This window comes from Lolium rigidum, chromosome 6, assembly GCF_022539505.1.
Source record: "Lolium rigidum isolate FL_2022 chromosome 6, APGP_CSIRO_Lrig_0.1, whole genome shotgun sequence".
NCBI lineage: Eukaryota > Viridiplantae > Streptophyta > Magnoliopsida > Poales > Poaceae > Lolium > Lolium rigidum.
The window spans coordinates 22949748-22966417 of NC_061513.1; the positions used below are offsets into that span (position 1 = coordinate 22949748).

At 48.7% G+C, this 16670-nt stretch overlaps 1 protein-coding gene and 1 long non-coding RNA gene across 2 annotated transcripts; one reads left to right on the plus strand and one right to left on the minus strand.

The window, feature by feature from the left end:
* Positions 1–628: 628 nt before the first annotated feature.
* On the minus strand, positions 629–5126 carry LOC124666459. Its single transcript, XR_006990904.1, has 2 exons — positions 5015–5126; positions 629–923 (listed from the first exon to the last, which is right to left on the minus strand). It is a non-coding gene; the product is annotated as an uncharacterized LOC124666459 (long non-coding RNA).
* A 1074-nt stretch (positions 5127–6200) lies between these two features.
* Positions 6201–7482, plus strand: LOC124662289 (serpin-Z2A-like). The gene is made up of 2 exons (XM_047200144.1): positions 6201–6593; positions 6676–7482. Exons 1-2 carry the CDS (start codon positions 6201–6203, stop codon positions 7480–7482), a joined length of 1200 nt encoding a protein of 399 aa, XP_047056100.1.
* Positions 7483–16670: the final 9188 nt, after the last annotated feature.

The window sequence follows — 16670 nt, forward strand, 5'->3', positions numbered from 1 at the left end:
TAAGTGCACGGCAAAGCCTTAGAAGTGCACGGCAAAGCCTTTGCCATGTAACAATACACGGCAAAGATCGCACGGCAAAAATCTGCGCATGGATGAAAATGCACGGCAAAGATTTTGCCGTGCGCCTTGCTACCTTCCACGGCACAGAAAAGCACTTGACGCCGTCCCGGGCGAGACGGCGCCACTGGTGGGTCCCAGTAGGACACTTTGCCGTGCACCCTCACATGGCAAAGACTCTGCCCTTTGCCGTGCACCTTTACACGGCAAAGACTCTGCCCTTTGCCGTGCACCCTTACACGGCAAAGACTCTACCCTTTGCCGTGCACCCTCACACGGCAAAGACTCTTCCCTTTGCCGTGATCCCCTCTCTGCCGTGCGCCTCTCTCTGCCGGGCGATATCCCTTTGCCGTGCGCCTCCGTCTGCCGTGTCCTCTTTGCCGTGTGCATTCTGGGCCAGCACACGGCAAAGTGACCATTTGGTCACCAGACTTTGGTTTCTTTGCCGTGCGTCTACACACAGCAAAGGCTCCTATGTGTATTTTTTTTCACCCTTTTTCCATTTTTAACAGCAATTCGAATTCAAATATACACAAATATGTATAAAGACCAACATCTGTGGCACAATATCGACATAATTCAATTCATATAACATGTAATGCACAATATAATGATCTATTGCCACAAATAGATCACATACAAGATCAAACAACACAACATATGTCCATAATAAGTGCATACAAGAACCAAAGCCACAAATAGAGTGCATATGTCCATAATAAGATCATACAAGTTCACACATAGTCCAAACCACAAATAAAATACAAGTTCACACATAGAGTCCAAACCACAAATAGAGTACAACCATGCATAGAGCTCATCACATGTAATCAAAACGTCGAATAGCTCCTTCCTTCATGCACGTCCTACAAAATAGAACTCAAAGACATGAGATTCATGTACCAATATATATGTATGTATGTATGTATATCTAGATAGGGGGCGTATCAGGTGAAAATGGCCAAAGTCTGCAAATCTGCAAATTTTCTGTACAAGCCATCGGATCATGCGTCAATGGCGACGATTTTCCAGAATGGCCTTACGCTGGTTGGGTGTGCATTTTGCAAAAGAACGCCCGCGATCCATCTACACTTTACATATAACCTCTCCTGAAGTCCTGAACACCTGGGCTGCTCATCCGAGAGTCATGCTTGTCGTCTCACTACCGCACAACAGTTTCGGTCCAGTTAAGATAGAAAAATAGAGATTTTCACCACTGGCAATATAAATTCAAGGATTCTATTAAGAAATATGTATCACCCGTGGACAAATCCAATCTCAAGAACAAACAAATACATGTGGAAACAACCGGATCTAAAGAATGTAAAAATCTGGAAACTAATTTCATATCTGGATCACAACCATTTCAATTGCCGATGAAATTTGTCACCTCTTGAAGAACAAAATCATTTTCAAGTGTCAACAACAACTTCCTAGCGAAGGAATACTAGACCTGATCCGAAATTGAGCTAAATCCAACTCCATTTTTACTCGACATGGTGCTAAATCCAGCTCGATTTGTTTTAGATCCGTACTGGAACAGCTCCAAGGGAAGATGACCCAACAAGATCTGGGGAAGTGCGTCGGGCAGCCACTATAGTAGGAGGATGACGACGCCAACTTGAGATCTGGTACTCGCTGGATTAGATGAAGGAAACGCCATTGCTAGGGATGGGAAGGGGAGTGGGAAGGCGAGAGAGATGGCGTCCTGGAGTGTTGTACGGGATAGATGGAGAAGGAGGTGAGGAGTGGAGAGGAAGAAAATGGATGCCCCAGGGTGTTTCTCCAAAATGTTTGCGGGGTGGGAAGTACCGAGAGAGATCAGCCCTTTCATGCACAATCTGACGGCTCTCGAGAGAATTTTCAGATTTGCAGAAACTAGTCTGTTTTCACGTGATATGTTCTGTATCTAGATATGCATGAGATCAGTGGCGGACCTACAGAGAAAATATTGGGCGGGCCAAGCTAAGTGCTAACTGGAATGTATTGATTTCCTCTTGTCTATCTATCCAGTCATCCAGATATATTGGGTCACGTCTACTAACTCTTGGGCTGAACCTTATGGTACAAAAATACAGGTTCGGTCCAGTGGGTCAATGGGTAGGACCGCACCACTTGCATCTTGAATTATTGTTGTTGAGTATGCTTGTACTGTTAATTCTGCATAGATGGTAAGAGCCAAGATGTCACTAGAATTAGATACAAACCTAGAAGAGCGAGCGAGCGAGCGGGTTGTCGTGGTTACCCCCGTAGGAGGCGTTTGCATGGTCTCGTCCTGAGACGATGGTCCACCGAGCTCCGCGTTGTTGGATCCACCGGAGGCCTGAAGCTCAACTCCGACAGCACTAGCCAAGTCTCCTCATCGACATAGCCTCGAATCATGATCGGCATTATCCGCTGAAGCCACACGTGATAATCATGACTCTTGAGCCCATGCACTCGCAACGTCTCCAAGTTTGCTCCCCTCATCCAGTTAGCTGCATACCCATCAGGGAAGAACAAGCATTGGACGATCCACTGGAATATTTCCTTCCTTTCTTTCCTTGTAGGGCAGAACGGGGCCTTTCGCCTAGTCCACCCGCCTTTGAGTCCGGGAGGCCGCATGTTCAAATTTGGCCTATCGCACCATATTTCCTGATCTAGCCTAGCCTTAACATTATCCTTCGTCTTCTCGGTGTCCATGATTGTGCTCCAAAGGGCCTCGCCAATATTCTTTTCGGTGTGCATTACATCAATGTTATGTGGAAGCTCTAGGTCTTCAAAGTAAGGAAGCTTCCATAAGCATGGAATGTGGGTCCACTGGTGTGTCTCCCCGTATCCCACGAAACCATTACCATCGGGGTTCGGCACGAGAGCCTCTAACTCAGACTTAGTATCCTTGCCGGTTGGCAGATGTGGACGTGGAGTATGGACAGCAACGCCTTTCTTGAAGTTCTTTTTGTCACTCCTATATTTATGCTTCGCTTCAAGGTACTTTCGGTGTTCATCAAAGCAGGAATACTTGCCTCCATTCTTCAGCCAGAAGAAAGTCATAGCCTGCCTACACAGCGGGCACGGCCACTTCCCATGTGTACACCAGCCGCAGAACAACGCACGTGCTGGTAGGTCATGCAGTGATGTGTGGTACCAGACATACATATCGAAGTGTTGCTTTGTTGTGGCGTCGTAAGTTCGCACCCCACGGTCGTTCCACCCGACAAGCAAGTCATCCACTAGCGGCTCCAGGTACACATTCATGTTCTTCCCTGGGTATTTTGGCCCTGGTATAATCATCGACACAAACATGTTCTCGGATCTCATGACGACGCCAGGAGGGAGGTTGAGGGGAATAACAAACACAGGCCAACAACTGTACGTTGCAGCTGACATACCATATGGATTGAACCCATCGGTCGATATCGCAACTGCTACGCTCCTCGAGTCGCCCGCTTTCTTTGGATATTTCTTCGCGAAGTTCTGCCATGCTTGACCATCCGACGGATGTATCATCTTGTCTGTGTACCGGTTCCCCTCAACGGGCCACCGCATCTGTTGGGCAGATTCCTCCGTCATGAAAAGCCGTTGGAGCCTCGGCAAGAATGGAAGATAACGGAGAATCTTTTGGGGAATCCCCGTCCGCCTCTTCTGTCCATCACCGGTGTCAACCTCGAAGTACCTAGAGGACTTGCAATGGATGCAATAGTTTCCTTCAGCATGTTCATTTCTAAATAGCATTGCATCCCTTTGGACAAGCGTCTATCTTCTTATATGTCATCTTTAGTGAACGCAGGATTTTCGTCGACTCATAAAAGCTCTTTGTCAAGAGGTGCCCTGTCGGCAGGATGCTGCCAATGATTACCAGAAGATCATCGAACCGATCTCTAGATAAGTTACTCTGGCACTTGAAGGACATTAGGCGAGCCACGGCATCCAACTGGGTAACCTCTGTATGTGGATGAAGGGGTTTCTGCGCGGCAAACATAGCCTCGTAGAACTTCTTTGTGCTCTCCTCAGGCTCCTCGTTTGTCTCCGTCACCTGTGGTGTCTCCGCCTCCTCTCGCATTACGGTTTTCAGGCACATTTGCATCAAGGAAGTCATCTAAGCACTTGTCAAACCCAGCATCAAATCCTCCCGCTAGTTGACTCGGCTGCGACTGCTTTCTAGCACGTTTTGGTGCTTTTGCAGGTGTCTCGCCATGGCAAATCCACCGACTGTATCCCGGTGTGAACCCGAATTTTATCAGGTGTATAGTCATTTCATCCTTCGACTTCCGTTTAGCATTACAACATTGCGCGCAGGGGCACAACACTTTTGCGGGTCTTATAGGGTCGGCAAACACACTGTCCACAAACTGCTCGGCCTTCTCTTGCCACTCATCAGTAAACTTCCCATGACCGGTCCAGCCCTCGTACATCCACAAACGTTCTGGATCCATCCTCTTGACTAGTACAAAAACAGACATATAATGTTTTTCAACTTAACATGTTGTTAAATCAAGTATTAGTTCGATTAATTTCAAGAAATACAGGTTTTACGCGTTGCACCCACACCTATCTCTCTAATAGGTAAAGATATGTCCTAATCCCACCCGAGGATGTGCAGATTGGGTACATTCTCCATGCTCTACCCCGCCGCGAGACAGAATTTCGGCAGCACCTCCCCGCTGTTCTCCCGATACACGTCTCAGCCAAAAGCCGAGAGGGTGTGCATCCGGAGAACAACGGGGAGGTGCCGCCGAAATTCTGTCTCGTGGCGAGCTAGAGCATGGAGAATGTACCCAATCTGCACATCCTCCGGCTGTCCAAAATACGTGGACAATCCGAAACAGTTACGGCCATATATATATGCAATTTAATGCATATATATATTCGCGTAACCCTTCCGAACGGGGAGACGCCTAGGTAACGCGACTGACTTGGTGATCTAGACACAAAAATAAAACCTAGGTACATGTAATGTTAGGTGCGAGATTTATACCCTAGAAGCGTGAGCGAATCGTCGAAGAAGATCTGGGACACTCCTTCAACCAGCTCTACGACGCCGGCCCCGGTGTCCACCTCGAAGCATAGCCTGCCCATGCAAATGATACACATTATTATACAAATTTTGTTTTAGAAACACGAAAATGACTAATCTGTCAACATAGTGTTGTAATCGCTTGCAGGTGATAAGTCTAAGCCTTGGAGCGACGACGTCGCTAAGCAAAAAAAAGGCCATCGTTTGGTATCCATCATTTGGGCCTGGAATCCTGGAATTCATTTTGAAATTCCATAGGTGGGCTGTTTGGTTGCCACAGAATTGTGCTGTCATTTCATTTAAGAATTCCAGCAAAATGACTCCATGGGTAAACATGATTCCAAGCTGAGACCTGTCATTTGCAATTCTCTATGAAAGCCTCTACACATTCAATATTGAATTCTGCTGTCATTTGCAATTCGGGGTTTATTGGTTGTCACGTGGTGAACTTCGACCAAGTCCCTTGAAGGTTGGCAGACATGTACCATTCGTTTTTGAGTTTATTATGTTTTGTAACTTCCCACATTGTATATCTTTCGAAACATCCCGTCTCTAATTTCATATTTTCCTATGAAATTACAAGTTTATAAAACATTTAGAAATTCCATAATAAAAAATTAGAATTTTATAACTTCAAGAATTATGAACTTATAGAAATCTTAAACTTCTAAAAAAATTAAACATTCTAAAATTCCAAACTTACAAACTTTTCAAAACTCAAACTTCTATATCAAATTCCAAACTTCTCAAAATTTCAAACTTTTTAAAACTCAAACTTAAAAGAACGCAACAAAAGTATAGATGTGGATAAACCTTCTTAATAAGTCTTACATGAATAAAGAAATGAAACATCAAAAATGAGCTTATATGCGCAATAGTATAAAAGGGACATCCTGCTAAAATGTTCTTTGCCGTGGGCCTTTTCTGGCCTTTGCCGTGAGTATTTCTTTGCCGTGCGTTGTTTATAGTCTTTGCCGTGCCGTTTTTCTTTGCCGTGCGTTGTCTCTGGGCTTTTGCCGTGCTATGCTTCTTTGCCGTGTGCTCTAATTTGTTTTGCTGTGCTTGCCTTCTTTGCCGTGCAACCTTGCACGGCAAAGGATTCTTTGCCGTGAAGCAGCGCACGGCAAAGGTGCAACGCACGGTAGTGATGAATTTTCCTGTAGTGATATACCCCGGCGCCGTCTTTTGTCAATCTACATCTACTATCCTCACCTCACGTACGTATACATACACATTGCATTCCAGGGACAACAACGTCGCCTTCTCTCCGCTGTCCGTCTACACCACGCTCGGCCTGGTGGCCGCCGGAGCCCGAGGCAAAACCCTCGACGAGCTCCTCGCCCTCCTTGGCGCCTCGTCGCCTGACGATCTCGCCGGGTTCGTGCGCGGCCTCGCGGCCGACCCTTCTGGATCTGCCGGGCCGCTCGTCACCTACGCCTACGGCGTGTTCCACCAGAAAGACATGGAGATCACCGCTGCATACCGCGACACCGCCGCCGAGTCCTACAAGGCCGAGATTCGCGCCGTCGACTTTGCCAAGGTAACCTAACATTCTCCTATCGCCGTTGGCCATTGTTGTCGTATCTTCTTCTGTACCATGTGTATCGTGAATCGTGATGCAGGGTGATAGAGAGAAGATCCGGGAGGAGATCAACAAGTGGGTGGCGGCTGCGACGAACAATCTGATATCGGAGATCCTCCCGGAGGGGTACCTGACTTGCCGGTCCAGGTTTGTGCTGACCAACGCCATCTACTTCAAGGGCGTGTGGGAGAACCTCTTTCCCGTGCGCCTCACTGAGGACCGCGAGTTCCATCGCCTAGGCGAGGCCGCCGCCGTCGAAGTCCCCTTCATGACCTTCGGGCCCGGAGAACGCAGCCTCTTCCTCTCCTACGACAAAGGCTTCAAGGTGCTTAGGCTCCCTTACAGGAACAGCGACGCCTCCACCTCTGCATTTTCTATGTGCGTCTTCCTCCCTAACGAGCGCAACGGGCTGCGCGCCATGGTCGACGCTCTCACCGCCGGAGGCTCCGTGGTGGACCACGTGCCGAAGTACCCTAGCAAGGTGAGGAGGGTCCTTCTGCCCAAGTTCAAGCTCTCTTTCTTCGACAGCCTTGTCGGAGTGCTCAAAAGCCTGGGGCTAGTGGAGGCCTTCAGCGAGGCAGCTGACCTGTCAGGTCTGGTGGAGCAGCGAGTCTGCGACGTGCGCCTGGACGAGGTGTTCCACAAGGCGGTCGTGGAGGTGAACGAGGAGGGCACTGTGGCCGCTGCCTGCACCGCGGTCGGCGGACGCGTGAAGCAGTCCGCGAGAAAGGGGACGTCGATGGAGTTCATCGCCGACCACCCGTTCGCGTTCTACATATTGGAGGAGGTCTCTGGAGCCGTGGTCTTCGCCGGTCATGTCCTTGACCCTTCTACTAGCTCACACTAGTTAATTAGCGTTATGCCTCACGGTCGAATCTTGTGTTCTCCTACATTCGAAAGGAAATAAGCTTTGAACTTCTCAGAGTTATATTATTGCTGCAAACATAGATGCTTATATGTAATTCTGTTTTGCGTTCATATTGTTTCTCTGCAAACATCAAACTGTTCTTTATTATATCTTGCGTTGCTTTGCGTTGGTTGTAATTGTCAAGTGGCCTGGCAGCATAATTCAGGCGCACAAGCTGAGCCCAAACACCACAATATAGTAGATGAATAAGCGGGCTTCGTGAGGCCTCCTGCATAACTGTCTAGCATAGCATGATCCATGCCACAGATATGCTTGCATTTTCATCTACTCCCTGCGTTCCATGAAACTTGTCTAAAATTTATCAAAATTTGAATATATATCGAGATGCTATTTAGTATGTAGATACATTCGAATTTAGACAAATCTTAGATAACTTTCGTGAGACACGAGGAGTATTGTCTTTTTTCAATGTTTCTTCTTAATTATGATAGTAGATCTAAAACCGTACCCCCTCCCCCCCGCCCGTACTTCCTCCTCACCCCTCTTCCTCTCCCTACCGCCGCGCGCCGCCGCCTTCCATGGTGAGCGTCGTCGTCGCCGTCGCCGTCGCCGCCTCCTTCCTCCGCGAGGGCCGTATGCCGCCACGCTCCACCCATCCCCGCCACCAGCAGCACAAGCCGCTGCGGCGTGGAGGAGGAGGGGCGGCCGCCGCATGGAGGAGGAGGGGCCGGCTCCGCGTCAAGGAGGAGGAGCCGCCGCGTCTTCCTCCTCCTCCACCCCTGCCATCATCGTCAACCTCCTCCTCCACCCCTACCTGGCCCCTCCCTCTTCCTCTACCCGGCCCCTCCTCCAACAGCATCTAAAACCATGACACTTATCATGAACCGGAGGGAGTAGATAACTAGTCAGTGCTTAAATTGTAATTATGGCATATCGTCAAAAATTGTAACCATGGTATAAATTTATTATCTCATAACTTGAGTTCCAAAAATAAAAACTAATCCATTAATAAATTTATTATCTCATAACTTGAGTTCCAAATATTGCAATCACATTCTTCTCCTATATAACAAAGCCTAACGCCATCGGGCCAATCCATGTCGCAGTACTAGCTAGGCCGTGTGCTATTGCAAGAAGTATAACTTGGGGTCATCGGTGGCGGAGCGCCAGCTTTGGCAGACGGCACGGAAGTCCATATAGTAGTCGAGATCACTGGTGGCCAGGAAGCATTCGGCTATGCAGTTGATGAGGTCGGCCGGGAGGGAGGACCAATCTGCAAATTCCATGGTGGCATGGGTGGTTGGAAGGATTGGATTTGGAGGACTGAGATCACTTGGATTTCCCATTCTTTCGTTTAACAGCCTATATCATGAGAGTTAAGAGTGAGTTAGAACATCGACGGGCGCGGCCGCGGCCGGCATTTCTGATCTGCTCCATGTAAAAATGACGACTTTGTAAAGCATAGAGGACGGATGTACTCACAGAGGGCAAGGCGGAGACGTAGCGGCAGGTGAGGAATACGGGGAGCGTGGGCGCAGTGGTGCCGACGCCGCAGTCGAGGACGTGGTGCTGGTGCCGGGATATCCCATAATACGCACAGGAATCGAGGCGAATCTGGGAGGAGAGGGCAGGGGATTCGACGAGGGTTTATAGGGTTCAAGGAAGAGATGAGAGGAATTGATTTGGGAACGATGGCGATGGGACCCACTGCCAGCCATAGGGAAAGCATGGTATAATTTCGGCTACTACATTACTCACGCCTAAAATTCCTCTACATTAGAATCAAGAAGATTTATGTCAATCCCACTATAATTTTCTGGATGGTATAAACTAGAAATAGTAAATACAAGAAAAGACACAAGATTAAAATGTTCTTTGCTATGGATTCCTACGGAACTCATGTCTACAAAAATATTACGGTAAGTTAAGATTAGAGCATCTCCATCGGCCGCTCCTAGATAGGCGTCGGCAGGGGTGCCGACACTGCCGTATGAGGGTCTCCGTCGAGCATCCTCTATTTGGGATGCTGCTCCCACACCGGCGTCCTCCATACGTCAACCCGATTGAATTTGAAACTTGGAATGACATTTAAAACCAAAATTCATACAAAAGTTACTCCAATTTAAACCTAAATAAAACTTAAACTTAACCCTAATATACAAGCCGTCGGTTGGAGCGCGCGACGGGCCTACCTCGTCGGTGTTCTACCCCTTTGCCGCCTGCATCCGTGCCCACCTCTCGGCCCTTGCTCCGCGCATCTGGCGGTGGAGCATGGCGGCCGGCGTCGCAGGAGCTTTCCGGCGGCCCTGTCCCCGTGCTGCCAGCCTTTGCCGAGAAGCCTCGTTATCGGCGCGCCTCGCTTGCTCGCTGGCAAACGACTCGGCGTGGCGATGAGCATTCAGCTCGATGAGCTTCTGTCGCTCCGCCTCCATGAGGAGGCGTCCCACCTCCTCCGTGGCCGCTCGCTGGCGTGAGATCTCGAGGGCATGCTCGAGGTTCGCATCGTTGACGAGCTCCCGCTCCTCCTCGTTCAACATCCAGAAGCGCTGCACGTTCAATGACGCTAGGATCGTTGCCTGCTCCGGGTCGGCGGGGGCCTGCGGTTGCTCGCCCCACTGCGCCGCCTCCTCCGCTGCCTTAGCTTCTGCTTCTGCGACGTAGGCCTCTTGCCACACGGCGAACCGTGGGTCAACTGCGTCGTCGGAACTGTAGTCGGCGTTGGGCTACGGCTCTGGCTATGGCTGCGGTGGTGGTGGTGGTGGAGGCGCACGCACCGCGCAACCGTTGAGGCCAAGCATGGAGTACGTCGTTTTAAGAAGACAAGGCATTTTTTGAGGTGGAGAGGAGAGACTGGCGCGGCGACGGTGGTGGAGACAAGAGAGGACAGTGCGGCTACGGTGGTGGAGATGAGAGGATAGCACCGCGGCGGTAGATGGCGTACGTAAATAGGGGTGCCAACTACCTGCATTTACGGCGGCGTAGGCGAGTGGACGCCGCGTGGCCATTCTCCGTCTCGTCACCGCCTCAGTTTCCACGCGGGAGACCATTAAATGCCGATGACCAACCTTCCCGCGTCACTTCCGATGCGAACCGTCGCGTGCTCTCGCTGACAAGGTGCCCCCACCCGTGAAAACCATTGTGCCGCAAGGCGCCGGCGCGCCCGATTCGCGCCCTCACGAAAGTGTCTTCACGGGGTTGCCGGCGCTTCTATTGGGCTCGAAAAACCGCCGGCGCTATTTGGGGCGCACCCCCATTTTCGATATCGGCCCCCAAAATGCTATCAGGGCCGCTATCGGGGCCGCCGGTGGAGATGCTCTTACAAATATTGTAGATTTAGAAGCAAAGGGGAGTACAAAACTCATGAAGTGCTACTTTTTGGGTGGTTTAAGAAAATAAGGTTTGGATTTTTCGAGATACTAGGAAAGAGAGAGAGAGAGAGTATTGAAGCAACTTTTATCGAACCTTTCAAATAAAAACAAGAATGAGATAGATTTTCATTGGAATAAGAGTCAAATAAATGCAAAATCAAAGAAAGGGAGCCTAGCTCACTTGGTTAGGGAAGTAAGCCAGATATAAACTCCTAGGGATGCAAATTTGAGTTATTATTATTAAAAAAAATCTATGCAGAGGTTTTCCCTACCGCATTTCTTTCAAAACAAAAGGTAAATGCACTATCCAATGGTCCTTATATAAACAATTCCTAAGGATTCATAAAATCATTAAAATTCTTACAAAACACTTATATTTAAGAGAATCCGTAATAATTATTTAATTGTGCATGCATTCGTATATTTAAGATATTGAGATACATTGATGCCTTAATTCCTTTATATTAACATGAGATGCTCTCCATGTATATACCGAGCTCTCGACAACTTCGTCGTGCGATCACACACCTTTAAAAATGTGATGAAGTGAAGAGAAGAATTCCCTCCAGAGATACCGAGGAGGGGAGGAGGCACGACAAGCGGGTTTTCTTTTTGTTGAGAAAAGCTGCCCTACAGAACATGTTGTCCAACTATCAAAAAGCTTCCAAACTCAACTAAACCGATAAATATTTTATGAAGTGAGAGGATATGGTCACCCTATGTTATAAAAACTAACATTGGTCTTGGAAATATTGGCCAAACTATGTTATGCAGAGAGAGAAATCGAATTTAGCAAATTCAGGAGAAAAAAAGATCAGGTTGAGGTAAAACTTTAAGGGATGTTGATATTCGGGGTTCATTGGTTGTCACGTGGTGAACTTCGACCAAGTCCCTTGAAGGTTGGCGGACATGTACCATTCGTTTTTGATTTTATGTTTTGTAACTTCGCACATTGTATATCTTTCGAAACATCCCGTCTCTAATTTCATATTTTCCTAAGAAATTACAAGTTTATAAAACATTTAGAAATTCCACAATAAAAAATTAGAATTTTAGAACTTCAAGAATTATGAACTTATAGAAATCTTAAACTTCTAAAAAAATTAAACATTCTAAAATTCCAGACTTACAAAATTTCAAACTTTTCAAAACTCAAACTTCTATGTCAAATTCCAAACTTCTCAAAATTTCAAACTTTTTAAAACTCAAACTTAAAAGAACGCAACAAAAGTACAGATGTGGATAGACCTTCTTAAGTGTTTACATGAATAAGAAATGAAATATCAAAAAGCTTATATGCGCAATAGTATAAAAGGGACATCCTGCTAAAATGTTTATTTTACTTGATCCTAACTCTAAGACCCTGCAGATCGATGGCCGGTCATCAAAGCCGCATTGTACATGCTCAAAGACTCGTTAGTCTCAGTGTAGGCAAACGTCCGGTAGATAGACTGCACCAGAGACGTCACCGAGTCGCCTTTGTCCTTGCGTTCGATTTGCACCACGCCACCGCCGCCCTGCAACCTCGCCGCTCCGCTCATCTTGTGCCGATACAGGACAGATGTTTCGCCGGAGCGTCCGTGCGTCAGGACATAGTCGCCGTGAGCGAAGTGCGGCACGGCGAGCTCTTGCTTCCGAAGCTTATACGCCTCCAGGACGTACCGGCGGCTCCAGCTCTCGCCCTCCAGCACCCACACCGTCAGCGAGTCGCCGCCGGTGACGGCCACGCCCAGCCTCGCGTGCACCTTGGTCAGGCGGCATGCGCTCGGCCTAACCGGCATCGGCAGAGGAGCGGTGCGGGTGACACGCTCGTCTTCCAGGTCGAACGCCATGACCCTCGCGGTGAACTCCGTCATCCAGTACACCATGCCGTCCACGTCCACGAGGCTAGAGCGGCCGAGGCTGCACCTCGCGTCGGGACCGGCTTGCACGTCCCGCCACGACGCGTCCCCCAGCGTGAACACGTGCACCACGCCGGGCTCCCAGAACGGGTCGAAGCAGCACGGGACGTGCACCACCTTGTACTGCCCCGTGGTCGGGTGGCATGCGAAGGCGTAGGTCTGGTGCCAGCTCCTGCTGCTGTTCCGGTACAGCCGGACGGAGGCGTTCGGCATGGGCAGCGGCGGAAGGCGGAGCTCCTCGCCGGTCGCCGGGTTGGCAAGCATGATGGCTCCACCGGGCTCCTGGTCCTCGCACAGGCAGACGAGGCCATTGCAGGTGCCCACCACGCTCATGGGGCCGGCGTACGCTTTTATCGCCAGCGGGCGCTGCCACAGATCCATGAGGCTCCCCGGCGACAGGACGTCGACGACGTACGCGGCACCCTCGGTGGTCACGGCCAGTATCTTGGCACGGCTCCGCATGTCCGCCGCCGCGCGCTCGTCGACGACGTCCCGCCAAAGCTGACAGACGAGGCGAAGACGGCGGCGGGCGTTAGGCGGCAGCCGTGTCAGGATGTCGGCCAAGACGTCCGTGGCCGTGGGGAAGACGCAGATGTTGTCCTTACCATCGTCCATGGCCAAGGGTTAAGGGTGTCTCGCTGGCCGGTCGCTGATCACCAGGCTCTAGCTCTGATATATCTTGGGTATCGTCTTGTACGCAAAGCCGCTGTTCTGTTGTATATATGTATACCCGTACCCGCTTGTACCAGAGTGTAAGTCGGCTTCGGATTTAGTAGAGGCCGTTCATCTCAAGTCCTGTTGTTATTTTGGGCCGGTCGCGGATACAGAGAGAGCAAGCTTGTTGTCTCTCGAGTCAAATCTGACGTGTAGTGTTACTTATACAATACACAACTCTTAAATATAGATATACTGCATAGCCTTCTCTTATAAATTTAGACTTTTTTTTTACTTTTAATTAAATTGGCTAGTGCAACAATCCTATATGCTATCACTGCTAAGAGGTTTTTAATTCGAGACCTTACTCACACAGTATTAAAAATAAAGAAAAAGGATTCCTCTAACTAATTCTTGTAAAGTCTAGATAGTAGAACAAATCCTCTCACCGTAATCACGCAGGTAGCTTCCCGCCTTTTGCCCACATCTCTCTCCATGCATGCCGTGAGGTGTCCTCCATGGCATACTCATTGATCACACAATGATAGTTGGCACCCACCGGGGGCAAGAGGCGCGTGGAACGCGAACCCGGGCGAGATATGCCTTCGTAGGCATCAACGACTATGTCACCATCGGGTGCATCCTCTACGACGGCAACATTTTTGGAGAAGAAGCCACGTTTCACTGCACCATCGTCCCGATCAGTGGCATCCACATCTTCATCGGTGACCAAACTGCCGACGTGACGTCAAGACCCGCACAGACTGCCATTGAGCTAGATATGTATGGGGAAGCCGCCTCTAAGCCGCCTCTAAGCTGGATACGTTCGCGAAAGACCGATCTGAGATGGAATCATCTAATGATGGTTCCCTCTTAGATAAAAAAACCCACACGGACCGCCCAGAGCTAGATACGTTCGTGGAAACTCGATCTGGGCAAGAATCCTATAAGGATGGATCAGCCTTAGACCTGGAAAATTCAAGAACCTAGCTAGCGTGGAAGCACCAGCAGAGGAAGAAGTAACGGATTTCAGAATCTACCACCCCCGCCACCGGTTCTACCCACACGGCCGTAGGAGGAACTTTCGCCTTGCACATCGATAGATCCAAATTAACCCCGACATTGACTCTGCTCAAACAGTTAAGTCCCTATTTATATTTAATATTTTTAAAAATTATGATCATGACATAAAGATTGCTTCACTCATATCCTGGATCTTTTACCGCTTTCTTTCTGATCATACCTTTTGCACGATTTGCCTTGCGCTCGTGATTAAATTTTACTCGGGCCATTATCTGAGGTGCCAGTACGATGAAGAAAATATCCGCCTTCGGACGTTAGGTTAAGTTTTCTGGCATACACGTTAAGTTAAATTTGGAACTTTTGGAATTTGCCACATTTTTTAAGTTTGAACTTCTTGGAATTTCAAACTTTGGAATCCCCCCACCATCTTGTGTCGCCCATGCCCATGTGGTGAGCGTCATGGAGCTTTTTCGAATTTGAAGTGGACATGTGAGAGTTGATATTTAATATCCTTGTTAAGTCTTACATAAAGAAAGAAAAACATAAAAAAGATTTCTGTAATCCACAAGCCGTCAAAACACCAAAATTAACACGTTATGATGATAGAGTACAATAAAATAGTCAGAAACTTCTTAGCGTCGATGTGCACCGTACCGTGCATGCGTAATGTATGCAATCCTTAAATTATACAATATTTCTGAATTTCCTTTTTCCTGAAACTATCCCAAATTCTGAACCTTGACGGGACCATCCGATTAGATGAGATCCAACAGAGGGGATCCTAATCCGTAGTTTGACAATCGTAATCGGACGGTAGCCAGCTCTCAAACCATCTATCAATTAGGGTTTAGCACCTATATATTTCCCATACTGCATCCGTCGTCCTCTATATACACTACATAGGAAATTGATTCTTCGTCGCGGTAGGCTATAAGTGCACGGCAAAGCTCCAGAAGCGCATCGGCAAGCTTTGGCCGCGGTAACAATACATCGGCAAAGATCAGCATCGGCAAAAATCAGGACGGCAAACGTATCTTTGCCGCGGCGCATGGAGGAAAATGCACGGGGCAAAGATTTTGCCGCGGCGCCTTTGCTACCTTTCCACGGCACAGAAAAGTACTTCTGACGCTGTACCCGGGCGAGATCGGCTGCCACTGGTGGGTCCCAAAGTAGGGGACACTTTGCCGCGCCCTCACATGGCAAAGACTCTGCCCTTTGCCGGGTAGACACCTTTACACGCAAAGACTCTGCCCTTTGCCGCAGTACCCTTACACGGCAAAGACTCTACCCTTTGCCGCAGACCTCACACGGCAAAGACTCTTCCCTTTGCCGTGATCCCCTCTCTGCCGTGCGCCTCTCTCTGCCGGGCGATATCCCTTTGCCGTGCGCCTCCGTGCGCCGTGTCCTCTTTGCCGTGTGCATTCTGGGCCAGCACACGGCAAAGTGACCATTTGGTCACCAGACTTTGGTTTCTTTGCCGTGCGTCTACACACAAAGCAAAGGCTCCTATGTGTATTTTTTCACCCTTTTTCCATTTTTAACAGCAATTCGAATTCAAATATACACAAATATGTATAAAGACCAACATCTGTGGCACAATATCGACATAATTCAATTCATATAACATGTAATGCACAATATAATGATCTATTGCCACAAATAGATCACATACAAGATCAAACAACACAACATATGTCCATAATAAGTGCATACAAGAACCAAAGCCACAAATAGAGTGCATATGTCCATAATAAGATCATACAAGTTCACACATAGTCCAAACCACAAATAAAATACAAGTTCACACATAGAGTCCAAACCACAAATAGAGTACAACCATGCATAGAGTGTAGGATAACGTTGCATAGAAAACAAAAATTTTCCTACGGCGAACACGCAATCCAAGCCAAGATGCAATCTAGAAGACGGTAGCAACGAGGGGGTATCGAGTCTCACCCTTGAAGAGATTCCAAAGCCTACAAGATGAGGCTCTTGTTGCTGCGGTAGACGATCACTTGCCGCTTGCAAAAGCGCGTAGAAGATCTTGATCACGATCGGTTCCGGCGCCACGAACGGGCAGCACCTCCGTACTCGGTCACACGTTCGGTTGTTGATGAAGACGACGTCCACCTCCCGTTCCGGCGGGCAGCGGAAGTAGTAGCTCCTCTTGAATCCGACAGCACGACGGCGTGGTGTCGGTGGCGGTGTAGAAGTCCGGCGG